At 37.8% G+C, this 14,638-nt stretch overlaps 2 protein-coding genes across 2 annotated transcripts; both read left to right on the plus strand.

Moving 5' to 3' along the window:
• Nucleotides 1–3: 3 nt before the first annotated feature.
• Nucleotides 4–4,508, plus strand: LOC146361445 (uncharacterized). The gene is made up of 4 exons (XM_084921818.1): nucleotides 4–1,133; nucleotides 1,234–1,279; nucleotides 1,392–1,507; nucleotides 2,365–4,508. Exons 1-4 carry the CDS (start codon nucleotides 924–926, stop codon nucleotides 2,575–2,577), a joined length of 585 nt encoding a protein of 194 aa, XP_084777944.1. The 5' UTR covers nucleotides 4–923; the 3' UTR covers nucleotides 2,578–4,508.
• On the plus strand, nucleotides 3,172–10,648 carry LOC146361446 (desmoglein-2.1-like). The gene is made up of 6 exons (XM_084922351.1): nucleotides 3,172–3,231; nucleotides 7,923–8,239; nucleotides 8,330–8,472; nucleotides 9,164–9,385; nucleotides 9,908–10,141; nucleotides 10,521–10,648. The coding sequence occupies exons 1-6, from the start codon at nucleotides 3,172–3,174 to the stop codon at nucleotides 10,646–10,648; spliced, it is 1,104 nt and encodes a 367-aa protein (XP_084778477.1).
• The last annotated feature ends 3,990 nt before the right edge of the window (nucleotides 10,649–14,638 follow it).

Genomic DNA, 14,638 nt, shown 5'->3' on the forward strand with positions numbered 1-14,638 from the left:
TGACCTGTTTCGTCTAGTCATGATGCTGTTGTAGTGTAGAGTAATACGTCTAATTCTAGCATCACTATAGTCTTTTCCAATCATTCCTTGCTTGTCAGTTAATTCAGCTGGCAGAGCTTATATTTTATTCTGTATAGTAAAAACATTAGCATCAAACTAGAAAGTGCATATTTTCATGTCCTTTACTTGTTCTTTATTTTAAAGAACAAAGGAAAGGACAAGAACAGAAAAAAATGCTTTCCATTCATTGCAAATCGAAAGCAGTTTTTTTTTTTTCTTCAACTTAAATAAACTCATGCCTTTGTCTTGTTGTTATTGGAATCTGCTAATATTAACCAAGCAAGGCCTCAGTCACACAGACCTAGAGACTGGACTTGTAGCCACAGGTCCTGAAAAAAGGTGAACTCCACTACTAGGTGGTGAGTGGTATCTAGAGGTTGCTGGCAGTGTTGGATCAAAAACCTTGTGATTGCTTTTGTCACTTGTGAGTTATGGTGATCACCAGTAATTTCCAGGGAAGATGCCAAGTTGTGTGCAAACACTTGCAAACCAGTCCCAAAGCAATAGTAAAACTGTAAAAAAAAAAAAAAGTATTACATAAACCAGATAGCGAGACCGTTGCCATGGTAAAGCACAACTTTTTTCCTTTGAAGGTGAATGGTCTGCATTTCTGGTTTGTGTCACACACTTGACAGTTTCACTACCACTCATCAAATAGTTGGTGATTGACCAATTAATGTCTTCTTTAGTGTCTTCCTTGCAATCTGCAGGTGATCTGCTAGCAGCTAAAACAATGACAAGGATGTTTTCATGGCAGCACATACTGACTTTTCCGTAGCAACCAGAAGTTGTGAGAGAATCACAGACAAATCTCTAGGCCTATGTGGCTGAGGCCTAAAACTGCTTATGACTAAATATTTTTCATGTCCTTAATGCTCCTGTTTTTGCAGGACTTGACAAAAGGGTTTGCTGAGACATGGACCAAAGGCGAGGAACAAGGTCAAGAGGAAGAAGAAGAAGGAGAGGAGGAAGATGATAAGGTTGATGATGATGACGAGTTGGAGGAAGACGAGGAGGAGAATGACACACTGTTGTCCTCGACAGAGAAACCAGTAGAAGAGACCCAGAGTTGTGTAAATAAGTAGCACTAAGTTGAATATGGGGCATCTTTGGTTTTTGTTGGTTATTTGTGATTAAGATGGATTAACATGTGAAATGTGATCTTCCCTGAAGCCCAAAGAGGTGAAAGAAGAGCCTGTGCCTGATGGACAGCAAAGAGGTGACTGATTTTATCCTTTGTCAGCTGCATGTTTGATGAAAAATCTAAGTAAAGACGGTTAAAAAGAAATTAAAAAGACAAGACAGATAACAATAATGTCTGGTATCACCAGCAGCTGAAATCAGTGAGCAGCCCAATATCAAAGAAGAAAAGACACATGAATATACCACATCAGCCAACGGGGAGGTAGATGGAAACTCCAAAAACCAGCCGGGCTCCAACAAAAAGGTACAATAACTGTGAACATTGGATATATTCTTTGTACTGTGCCTTCAAAACACTCTCAGAAAATAAACTTTATTTTGCCTGTATGGGCACAACACTCCTCACTATGGGATTACCTCTATGGTGCTGCTTTTTTACGTGTTTTTAACATTCATTATTCGAATTTCAAGCGACAGTTATGTACCTTTGTGTAAAAAACACACCTTTTCAAAGCACTAAGGACTGTGTGAGAAAGCCAGAAAAAATCCACACAGGGCAGGAAAGCAAAGGTTCCACATAGGTTCAGGTCCAAAACCATGTTGTTGTGAGGAGACAGTCATTAAACTGGCTCCTGCCATTGAAACCTAGAAGACACTGCACAAATATAAATTTTTACTGGTTGGGAACATAAAAATATATATCTTTCTAGTCCTTGAAAAGTTTTATGGCATTACCTTAAGGTCCAATCAGCCTTAGAGCATACATTAGTGTAAATTGTACCTGTACTGGTGTCTCACTGTATAGTTTTAAAGATTATAGAAGAAAGTAAACACACAAGGAAAGAAAAGACAAAAAGTCAAATGTGAAATGTGAAAACTATCAGCTGAACAGATGTGCAGATGAAAATAGTATGAAAACGCCAGGTTAGAGATCCGAATCCCATTTTTAAAAACCTCAGTATGTTGACCAGTGTTAATTTTGACAGCAAATTTTTGATTTAGTTTTATTTTTAGTCTTTTCACAAAAACGTAGTTTAGTTTCAATCATAATATAGACATTCAAATTCTTTTAATTTTAGTCTTTGCATAATCCTTAACCTACTTTACATGTGATAAACAGAAAGGTAATTAGAGTTAATTATCTCATCTTTGCCCTCGCAGCTCTCGCTCTTTAGACGACTTTCGTCCTCCAGGCCCAAGCAGACAAATGACAGGGATCAAACTTCAGTGCAGGGCCTTGCCGGCGGAGACCAAGCTATCCAGGGAGAACCTCCATCCCTGGCTGCTGCCATCAGTGCTGTGACTCACCAAGGTCGAGCTCCGCAGCAGTCTGGCTCCAGAGGACCTCGCTCTGGAGCCTGCACTGTGCTATAATTCCATGAAAAAAACTCTCAGATGGCCTCAGTAATCAGAAGAAGAGCAGAGTGTGAACAAGCTAATTAGCTGCAGATTCCCTCAGTGATGCACAGCATCATCAGCAAATACACTAATCAGAACAGACACAAACAGAGAAACTGAATCCTTCCTCCTTATAAACGGTACAAACTTAGCACAAACTCATTTTGACTGAAGTCTTCTATTCTGGAAGGTTCTAAACACAAGATTGTGGCTGCTCATTAATCCTGGGCACACAGAGGGTAATACCACATCAAACATCCTTCGAAACCTCAAGGAAGCACATTGTTCAGCCAAGAAAACACACAAAAACTTTGCATTTGTTAAAGGATTACTCAACTGTCAGAGACTATAATATGGCTAGGAAAGGTTTTTATTTTTCTGTAAATTATCCTGTCACACCTGAAAACCCTGACACTGCGCTGACTCCAAACAGCAGTGGAAAGAAAAAGTAGAAATTTTGATATGATCCATGTTAGGAAAAAAACACATCTGAATGTTTGTCCAGCCTCAGTCACACAGGTCTGAAGATTGATTGTTGATCCCCTGGTAATCTCTGGTTGCTAGGGAAAAATGAGTGAGTGGTTGCTGGAGGTTCCTGCTAGCCACTTGGAGAAATCGATTGCAAAGAAGGTGCTGCACTAAAAACTTCATCCTGATGTCTTAGGTTGCTAGCATATTGCCGTGGTCGCCTGTAGTTTGCATGGAATATGCTAACCTATGGGTGACTGTGGCAACCTGCTTGCAGCCAAACAATTGCAAAGAGATTTTTGGTGCAACACTGTATACGTCTTTGTGATCGCTTTCATATCCATCAACCTTTTGACAACTGGTCAAGGAATACTCATGGTTCTGTAGTGATCAGTGGTTTCCAGGGTGTCACTAATTAGTCTAAACGTCTGTATGACTGGGGTTAGACCTCCTCTAATGGAGTATGGGACCACTTGGTGGCTCCTGAAAGACTCTTAAAGTGGACCTTTTTTCAGATCTTTCTGTTCTTGGCTCTGTGTGATGTCATACAGAGTGGATATCCTTAATATGGTCATCTGTGAGCAAAGAAGCTCCACCTACCTGTGGTGAAAACTGTTTGGGAGGGGAGAAAAGCAACCCCTAGTATCTGATAAATATGGATTATTTTGAACTGTGAATCATGCAAAGCTGCTCTAACAGAGTCAAAGAATAAAAATTTGGAGGTTCAAGTAATAGAAAAAGGTCAACTTTAAAATGAATTAAAACCACTAAAAACCTTCAAACGGACCTGAGAGTAATGCTTCATAGATGGAGCAGAAGGCAGCTTCTGAGTGATGTATTTTTTTTCTCTTTTCCTAAAAAACAGAAGAAAAAAACACAACTGACTGACTATCATATTATCTTTATCATATTTTGTTTTTTTTTTTGCTAGTTAGCAAATGTTTCTGTAAAAGTTTTAAAGGTTTTCCAACCCTTTGATTCCACTGTATTTCCTGTCAATCTAACTCTTTCCGCACTGAAGAGTTTACCTGGAGTATTCCTTTACGTTCTTGTGTTTTACTTTCTTTTATTCGGAGTCCCATGCTTTGGAGTCAGCAGCTGGACGTCCCAGTGAACTTTAAGTAAACCACTACCAGCTGAGCCTCCTCCTCCACCAGTAACACCAGAACAGCTGTGATACTGGTGATGCTGCGTTTTTTTCTTGTTAACTATATATGTTTTTGTTTTCCTCTCCTGAGCCTGTGTGTGTGTGTGTGTGTGTGAATAAGATTATTTATTGCTCATCCTGGAGCACATTTGCACTTTTAATATAAAGGTTTCTTAGAGATGCATTACTTTTATATTCTGATCCAATAATCTCATTTAATCTCTCACTTATGTTGATTTTTTTTTTTTTTTAAGCTTGGATTTTTGTGATAATAAAGAATTTTATATAAAGCGACAAAACAGTCTCAGTTTCCCTCCTTTTGTTTTTGTTTCAGTGTGAACATTTGTTGTTTACAAGCACTGTTTTTCATTTATTATTATTTATTATTATTTATTAAGCAGCACTGAAATACTTTTGAAACTCGATGAAAAGAAAATGGATGAAAATGTGAAGTTTGCAAAAGAGGTTAAAAGGTAAAAAGCATCTGAACAGGTGTACATAACAACGTGGCTGGCGAGTTTACGATAAAGTGTACGGATAGTCGATCTGCGTCATTTAAAGAGGTAATATCATGACAAGGAGTTATGAGGAGTGAGGACAGGGTTGAACTTGGAGTGAGGTATTTTTTTAAGGCTGATATGGTAGTAAAAAAAGGGTGAGACAAAATTCAAAACAAATTTTAAACTTGTTTATTTATTCATTATTATATAGCGTTAGCATTGGAAACATGTTTCATGCAGTAAAAGATAACGATAAAACCACAGATCTACACTGATTTGCTATCAAAATCGACAGTGTACTGCACTTACGCCTCACTCTTCATCAAACTTTTTTATTTCCTGATTCAAACAGCAATGATCAGATAACAAGCATGTCACGCTGGCTGCTCTGAAAAGGACCCACTACTAGTTTGATTTCACTAGAAGAAAGACATTACCTGTGGATTGTGTGTGTGTCTCCTCATTTAGCAGACACGCTACTGGGACTCAATAATCTTCATTTGATCTGGACCAGGACTTTTCTCCAGACATGACTCAGGTTTCTATGATGGGTTTTGTGCTTCTTTTGTTTGTGGTGAGTCAACAAAGAGTTTTGTCTTTTAGAGCTGATACAAACTGAACTTTGTTATTTACTTATTACTTATTTATTTTTTAATGGGCTTGATCGGCTTTTTCAGCTAAATTTCTCCCAGACTGAAGAAAGAAGATAAATGGGGCTATTTAATAACATGTGGTTTAGCAGTTTTAGCAGCACCAGAATCACTTCAAACATAAGCGAAACTTTAATACTCCTTTTGGAAGAAAACAGGTGCCCTCGATTAGTATTTATTCTCGTGACTGTCTTTATTTAGCTGTAATTATACCTAGGATGGTGAATACTGTATTAGAAGAAAACAAAACACCTCTGTGAGATCAGAAATTCCAGAAAAAGCTGTAAAACAGACTTCAAAGTCTTTTCCCTTCACTTCAAGTATCCTATTGCAACAACACCAAGAAAAGCCAATTGGAATGTGAATTTCACTAAAATTAAATTTGACTGAAACTCCTCAGATAGAAAAAGTAAAACCCAAGACAATTTTCAGGGAAAAATGTTAAATGTTGAGTTTTTATGTCATGTGTCAGGAAGAGATCCAGAGAGTGATAAAAAACAATGAGAGAAGCCTCACATTTACTGAGTCTAATAATCGATTAAATGCATTTTTGAGGCTGTCATTTTCTATATCTGTATGTATGTTAAAATCACAATAATTTACCAGAACTGAGCAGATAAAAAGTCTGAGAAATCAGACACAGTAGAAACTGAGTAAGAGCCAAGAGGACAAAAGATAACAACTAAAACTGCTTGTTGACTTTTCTAATTTACTAAGAGCCAGGCTTTCAAATGAATTAAAACGTTGGCTGGGTTTGGTTAATTAATAAGCTGGAGTGGAAGACTGTTGAGGTCAAAAGTCCTCACTGAACATGGTGGGATCTCTCCTCAGTAGCCTCAGTAGGCAAGTATTACCCAGTATTTCCCAGTATTACCTCGAACCCAAATGTTGAGTTTGCTTAATCCACTGCATCCTGTTTGTCTCCAGAGTCGCACAAGCAAACCAAGCTTCTTATGTTTTATGGCTCTCTTAAAGTTAAGATTAAGCTTCTATAATTTGTCATTGTGAAACATACTGTGATATTTATTAAAAACCACTTAAAAAATTAGTCTCCTTTAAGACTAAAAGAATAAAAAAAAAAAATAAACTCAATACAGAAACCAAAACACATGAAAATAGAAAAACAAACTGTTGTCCAGGGCAGGAATAATGCGAATGAGTAAGGGAACTAACTAGAAATACAAACTCAATAAACTAAGCAGCAGCTTGAACCTAAATAAAAAGAAAGTAGTAAGCACTCAGTATTTAAAATAATGAAACCAATAGAATGGTTGAAAGGAACAATGGCCCTTAGGAATGCACCAAAAGAAGCCAAGCCACTTAGTGCATCAGCAACAACAAAACTTAGGGTTTTGTTGTGTCTCTGCTTCCTGCACCAAAAATGGTGAAAGAGAAACATGAATTATGTCTCAGCTTTGATTTATGCACTTTTATTTATAAACACCAACAATCATAGGACCCCCATTTGGTGCCTTTGCTTTGCCTGTGAGTGTAACGATGCTCTGATTGTTTTCTAAGATATTTAGAAAATGTGGCTTTCAGAAATGACAGCTGCTGATGTATAGTGTTTGTGAAAGCTGTGACATGCTAGCTATAAGATCATCATTGGTTTTAATCAGGAAGTAACAGAGTTTGAGGAAATCCTGATAAAGACTTGGGCGCTGGTTCACTGCTATTTTTTGCTGTCAGCTTTGGCAATAAATTAGTTTGATGGTTAGTTTGAAAGCTGGCAATTATTATTTAAATCTGGCTTTCCTTTGAGTCAGTGTATGTGCCTGTATTCTGTTTTCTTGGATGATTATGCTTTCAGAGACCAAAATTATTGTTACTAAAATACTTGACATCATTGTAAAGAACACCATCTTATTAGAAGACTTGTATATTTCACAGCATTTTATCATTTATGCAGCTTTAATTTATAAAAGTGCTAAGGGCACTAACCAACTTCAAGTGCCATCCTACAGTCCAGTGGCATAAAGTTTTTTCAGTGTCAGTTCAGCTTTTTTGCTAAAGAAAAAGTGATGCGACATGTTCATGAGCATGTTTTTTAGAAACAAAACAGAATGTGAGTGTGAATGAGAGGGGAAAGTTGCAAGAGTGAAGATACAAGGAGTGGTGGTAGTAAAGGTGGACAAGTTTACATCCACATGTTTTCTCGTTACACATGTAACACAACATGAATCCTGAAGGTGTTAAATTTGACAGGAAATTTTGATTTAGTTTTAGCCTTGACTAAAACATTTCTTTTTTTTTACTATTTAGGCATCTAAATAATTTTAGTTTTGGTCAACTACATATCACATGAATATAGTAGACTAAATCTGAAGCTGATTCAGTGACTAAAACATAAAGTGTAAAAGTTTGTTTGTATTACCGATGCGAGTTGCTCCACACGGTTTACAAACCACTTAATAATTAATAAACCACTGCAATAATTTCACTATGGACAGATATCAAACATAATAAGATTTTCCCTGATAATGCATTATCAGGGATTGTAACCTCTAGTCCCTCATATGCATTTCACTTATGTTCTTCTTGTCTGCTGTTTCACAGGCTGTGAATTGTGAGAATCTGCAAAAAGGTGAACTAGAGTTAGCTGTAAAAAACAAGAACCCACCGTTTGATGGAAGTTTTAGAAGTGGAGCAAGTGGTGCCAGGGGGTCAAGAGATGCAGGACCTGGTTCTGGAGTAAAAATTAAAATCTATCCCATCAAAATCAGTGTAAAGAATCAGCTTGAGGGGCCACGTTTTGATCCCAAAGTCAAAGCTATTCCCATCTCAGAGGGAGGAACCTTCTACAACAATGCCGAGGTTATTGGTAGCTATCCTGCAATAGATGAAGACACTGGAAAAGTAGCTGAGAATGTCAGGTCAGTGCTTACATAAGAAACATGAACTATATTGTCATCTTCTCTTCCTATGTACAATGATAACTGGCTTGTGGGCTCTTTCTGATGTAGGTATGCCAAAGTCTCAGACCCTGAAAACTGGCTGACTATTGACTCAGAGACAGCTGAGATCAAACTCAACAAGAGACCTGATAGGGAGTCTCCATACCTGGTCAATGGGACATATTTTGCCAAAGTACTCTGCATTACAGAAGGTACAGAATGAAAGTGTCGTGGTCCTGAGTCTGGTGACTCAGTGTTTTGGGTTTCTTTATTATGATCTTGTTTATTCTGATTGTGTTTACCATTAAGATTTGCCATCTGCTAGGTTTCTGTTCTGTCTGCCCTGGTCCCACTTTTCTGTGTTCCCTCTGTCTGTCCATTATGTTATTATGTCTGCTCATGAGTCTGCGTCTGTTAAGTTCTGTGTCTCGTCTGGATCTCTGTGTCTGTCATGTACTTCCTGTTTTACTTTGTAGGTCTGTACCTTATGTCAGTGCGTTCAGCTTTGTCTTCTCCCTGTCACAGTGTAATCTGCGTCAGCTGTGTCTCCCAGCTGTTTCCTCTTAGCTCTGTTCACCTCTGGTATTTAGTGTCTGCGTCTTCCCCTGCTCGTTATTGCGTCGTACCCTCACTTTCACTGTGTGTTCTGTTTGCCAGCCTGCCTGCCTGTTAAGTTTGTTCCGTATTCCCAGTTTAGTTAGTTTTTTGTTCTGTTTCTTTCCAGCAATAAAGCTGAGTATTTTGAGTTACGTTTGCCTCTGCATTTTGGGTCCTCTCTTCCTGCCTGCCTGCACATAGTCATGATAGAAAGTCCTGGAACCTGTCTCTGAAGAAAGGAAAGATCAGTGGAAATGAAGTTAAACTGGTGACTAATATATTAACATCTCTGTTTTCACATCACAGACATGCCTAGTAAAACAGCCACTGGTACCATAGCCATCCAGGTTGAAGATTTGAATGACCACTGCCCCATCCTGACCAGTAATACCTATATTATATGCACAAGAGAGAATACTGTTATTCTGAATGCCAATGATGAGGATGCATATCCTAATGGACCTCCTTTTAAATTTGAGATCATCCCAGAAGGCACCAAAGGACAATGGAAAGTGGAGCATCTCAATGGTGAGGAGATGACTTCCAATCATTTAAAATATATCTAATTAAAAAATACAATTTAATAAATAAATACAAAAAAAAAGCATAGAAAATTCGGAGCTAGTTGTGTCAACTTTGTTTTCATCTTTCAGAATTCATTTTATTACCGAGTAATAGGCCATGAGAAAGTTCAGAATCTGTCATAAATCAGAGAAATTTCAAATTTGCACTCAGTTGCAGACACATGAAGATAGGCAAAGTAAACTGAAAACAGATCTTCATTCTGGCTGATGAAAAGTCCAAAGTCACTTGAGTAATTAAACAAAATCACAAACTTGCTAGAAACATGCAGGAAAGGTTAACAGGCACTGGGACAAACACTGACGGGGAGAACTTGTATTGTGCACTATACATACATGAGGATAAAATCCATTTGCATTTTTGTTTTGTTTTTTTATCAGCATTTTACTTGTATGTTTTGAGCTGTACTTTAAGAGTGGTGCACATTAATTCTGTACATGTTCCACATTTCTGTTTGATTTCTGACAGACACTGCAGCTATTTTGCGGGCTCAGGAGTCCGTGGGGCCTGGTATCTACATGGTGGAATTAGTGGTAAAAGATCAGCAGGGACATTTCTGTCCAGAACCACAAAAAATGACAGTTCAAATTTGCAGCTGTGAGGATGGAGTCATGTGTGGAAACAATCAGCCAATCAAAGGAGCACGATTAGGATCTGCAGGGATTGGGACACTAGTACAGGGCCCATTGCTGGTGCTGCTACGTAAGTAAGATAATTTTAGTGGATAATTTTGATGAAGCAAAAATTTTAAGTGAGTTTTTGAAATTTCAGATCCACTGATTGGATTATACATTTAAATGTAAACGTAAGAGTCCATGCTTGTTTTTAAGTAATTAAAAGCAATCCTGGCATTCCTTTCAAATTCATAAAGAACCATTCTGAGACCAGAATATTAAAAAAATAATAATAATAAAATAATTATTTTTCAGTAATAGCTAAAATATAAACACTGGTGTCATTTCACTCTAACTCTAAAAATCTTAATGGAGTCAGTGTTAATCAAAGTCTTGTTTGAAGCATCAGTGCAGTCGTCTCCACATTTTTGAAGGCTTAAGTTTGACTAAAACCTTTTTCTTTGCAGTTGGTCCTCTGCTGCTGATATCCTGTCACTGTAGACGTGCTGCAAGAGATTTGCCCACAACGAATACTGTCAAGGTTAAAAATCGAGCTGAGGCTCAACAAGAGGTGGAGGAATTGACGCTGGAATAAGTCTGCCTGACAACTTTCTTATACAGTGTTAAACTCAGGTCAGTAATCTGAAGGTTCTGAGGTGACAGGCAGTAGCTAACCTTGTGATGCTGAATTTTTTACAGTTTAATATAAAATTGAAATCCAGTTTGAGTTTTTCAGTTTTTAAAGGTATCTTTAAAAACATGACTCCGTTTGTGATTTTTTTTTTTTTTTTTTAGAAGACTTTAGAAGACTTGTTTCAATATGACTATGAGTCTGGGGATTTTCTGCTGACGATGTTAGTGGAGGCAAGAAAATCCTTTAGAACAACAATGAGCTGACTCCTCTTTTTCAGTTTTAGCCCTTGATTCCTGTTTTTAATTTTTAGCTATTATATTCAAGTTTGTGTTTCTGTTGAGGTTTTTCTTCTTCCAATGTTTTAATTTTTGTGTTTATTGTGCTTTATTTCTGTATTTTTTATTCCTGTTTTGATTTCTCTTATTATTCTGATAATATTTAGTTTCCTGTTGTTCATGGTTCATTGTTTCTAGTTTAAAGTTTATGTTTGAAAAGAGTAGTAGTAGTGACTGTCTTCACCATGTTTCTGTTTGTGCTTCCATGTGTCTTGTTTGTGTGTTTGGATCTTGGTCCTTTTGTGTTTCCTTGTCTTGCATATCATGTTAAGTTTTCTGTAATTGTCTTCTTTGGTTATTTCCTATTTTACTTTGAAGGGATCTGTTTTCTTTCATGTATCACCCTGACTATCCTGATTGTCTGCATCTGTGTGTTGTTCCCTCAACTGTGTATTACTTTTCTGAACATTTTACAAAAAAAAAAACTTTCTATGGTTTACTTTTTTGGACTTACTATCTGCAATTAAAGTTTGGATTTTAATGTAATCTTCTCTTTTGCATCCTGAATTTTGGGTCCTCGAAGCTTACAATCCACATGACAGCCTGCAGAGCACGTCTCTTAACACCTCATTCTTGTGTTAGTAATCAGACCTCAGCATCAAGTTTAGTGAGTTTCCAACACGTTGTCCCCTTCACACAAACTGTCAAATGGAATATAAACTACACTTAAGAAGACACAAAACAAGGCTATACAACAGTATATCAGAACCAGCAGATGCCCTCAGTACAACGGCCACACAATGTGACTCATTATTCAGTTTATTAACTTGGTATTCACAGTTCTCATATATACACAACATGATGTTCAGCACAGTTAATTTCTTCTACTTTCATCTATTGCATTCCCCTGCAATACTGGTCATCACTGGTTTTGTTTTCTTATATTAACTTCCATGACTATTCGTGGATTTATTCTTAGACTACGACAGCAATTGGCCTACTACTTAATAGTCAATATCTCATAAAAGCAAATCTTTTAAGTCCTAAACTATTGTAAGCGCAGCCTGAATTTCGTACCGTACCATCCAGATTATCAAACAAACACACTCTGCTTTAATGTCAAGGCAAAAATCAAGACTGATTGTTGGTATTTGTTGATAATCATTAAGTAAATCATTACAAATCCTACCATGTGGATTCATGGATTTTTTTTTCACATTCTGTCTCTCACAGTTGAAGTGTACCTCTGGTGCAAATTACTGACCTCTGTCATCATTTTAAGTGGGGGAACTTGCACAATCGGTGGCTGACTAAATACTTTTTTGCCCCACTGTAGCAGGGACAGGAATGGGGCGATGGAAGCTATAGTGGACAGGAACACTGAAACAAAGGAGATAATAATCAGAGTGGTCTGCGGTGTAGTGAATGAATCCAAGATTTCAAAGCTAAGAGGTTTTACATGGCGCAGGTGGAGATTAACTGGAGAAGGAAGTGAACTAGATCTGGGTGAGTACAGAGTGTGGGTGCGCAACGAGGCAGGCAGAGTTTTACCAGCAGCAGCAGCAGACCAGAATCCTGAGGTGTGACTACAACGAGAATTGGAAGATCTATCCAGGTGCCGACTAGAGAAAAGAAAGAGGGTTAAGCAAAACACGCTGAGGAACACAAGACAAAAATGTGAGGCAGAGAACTGACTATTGTAAGCAGACAATCTGGTGAAGGTTCATTTTGAGCGCTGGTCATAAATACTGCTGGAGTATTTACCACAGGTGAGGAGCAGGGAGGAGTGAGGAGGACTCCACCCAGGGGAGGAGAGCCGATGCTGTGGAAAATTACTCAGACTCACCCAGATCAGTAAGCTCTTCTTCAGTTATACTTTAACTACACAACCACTATTACAACAATATCAGAACATTTATTCACTTTGGCTGTGGTGAGCCAGCATTTCTACAAACATATCACTTGAATCATAAAATACAATGTACTGTAAATTAACCATTCATATAAAGCCTGTGGCGTAATCTATATTGATTGTATATGCATGTGCCACTAGGTGGCAGTACTTGCCCACAAAATAGAACATGGTTTGGCATGGAAACAACCACGAAGAGCGTTGTTAAAAATATGTTGCTCGCTTGAGCAGGAGTCTTCATTCAAGAACCAACACAACAAAGCCCATTACTGAACCAAAGACAGACTGAAAGTGTCCATAAGCCTGATTAACTTACTGTCACAAACATGGTTTGGGCTTCATGAGCATAGCTATTATAATTGAAACTCACTTTACCCACTGGCAACATCATGAGCTGTTTATTAGTAGGATTTATTCTGCAGCACTTGCCTCTACAGCGGTTTGCATTGCTCCTGAGCACTATGAGCCAGTTAGTGGCATGGAATAGTACATATAAATAACCACTGAATCAGTGATGAAAAACCGGTTGGCAGATAAGTGCCATTATCTGCTGGATGTTTCTTTCTGCTAAAAGGGAGTTTTTCCTTCCCACTTCCCACAAAGTGGGAATATGATTGTTGGGGTTCTTCTTTGTATTATTATATGGTCTTTCTCTTACAATATAAAGCGCCTTGAGGCGACTGCTGTTGTGATTTGGCGCTATATAAATAAAATTAATGGAAATTGAATTGAAAAAATTTAATTAAAGACGTAATATAAAAAATACTGAGATGTTCAATATTTCTTTAAACTTATTTAACATAAAAGTCCCCACAACCTACAAGTTGTCCTTCTATCCTCTTGAGTTTTTAACTATGATTATAATCCATGTTTTTCTCTTAAACACACATTTCCAGCCTCTAAAATCTGCACATGCACAAACCATCTCAGTCTCGCCTCTTCGGGTCAGGTTTGCTTTGCTAATGCTTCGCGCCGCAAACTGCTTCTCCAATACTTGCGACACACAATTTGCTCTCAATTGCGCTATTCAATGTTGGTGGGGGGGGTGGGGGAGGTCTTATTTTATTTTTTATTTTTTGCTTCATACGGTAGCCATTATTGTTGCATTGCAGAATGCAGATATTTAAGATAGATATCAGAGTGAGATATTCGTGGTATTTCTCCGCTCCTGTCAGTTTATTTGGAATGCCAGATGACGATGTGATCAAAATGTACAGATTTTCAAGCCTGTAGCGGTCCTAGCCCACCCCCACCCACACATAAAGCATATTAAGGATTGTACATTAACATATTTTATTGTAAGAACTGAACCATACTGAATTTAACAAGAGAAACACACACACACACACACACACACACACACACACACACACACACACACACACACACACACACACACACACCTACACACACACATATATATATGAAGAGAGAGAGAGTATTCATAGTATGCAAACGGCTAACAAACAGCCATCACAATGAGAATAGCACAAATCAACAACTGACAATGATTAATTAATATTGTGCTGAACACAGTCCAAAAGACTCAATAAGCTACATCAGTGTCTACTGTTTAACAAACGTTTTAACAAACATAAACTGAAGTTTTCACTATCCCTATTAATTAATGTTATCTTGTTGTATCTGTTGTGTCCACTGCTATCTTCTATGCTGTTGTATGCTGGGGCAGCAGGTTGAGGGTCATAGATGCCAACAGACTAAATAAACTGATCCACAAGGCCAGTAATGGTGTGGGGATGGCGA

This window comes from Perissodus microlepis, chromosome 23 (genome assembly GCF_051167445.1).
Source record: "Perissodus microlepis isolate ML-2025 ecotype Zambia chromosome 23, ASM5116744v1, whole genome shotgun sequence".
Lineage (NCBI taxonomy): Eukaryota > Metazoa > Chordata > Actinopteri > Cichliformes > Cichlidae > Perissodus > Perissodus microlepis.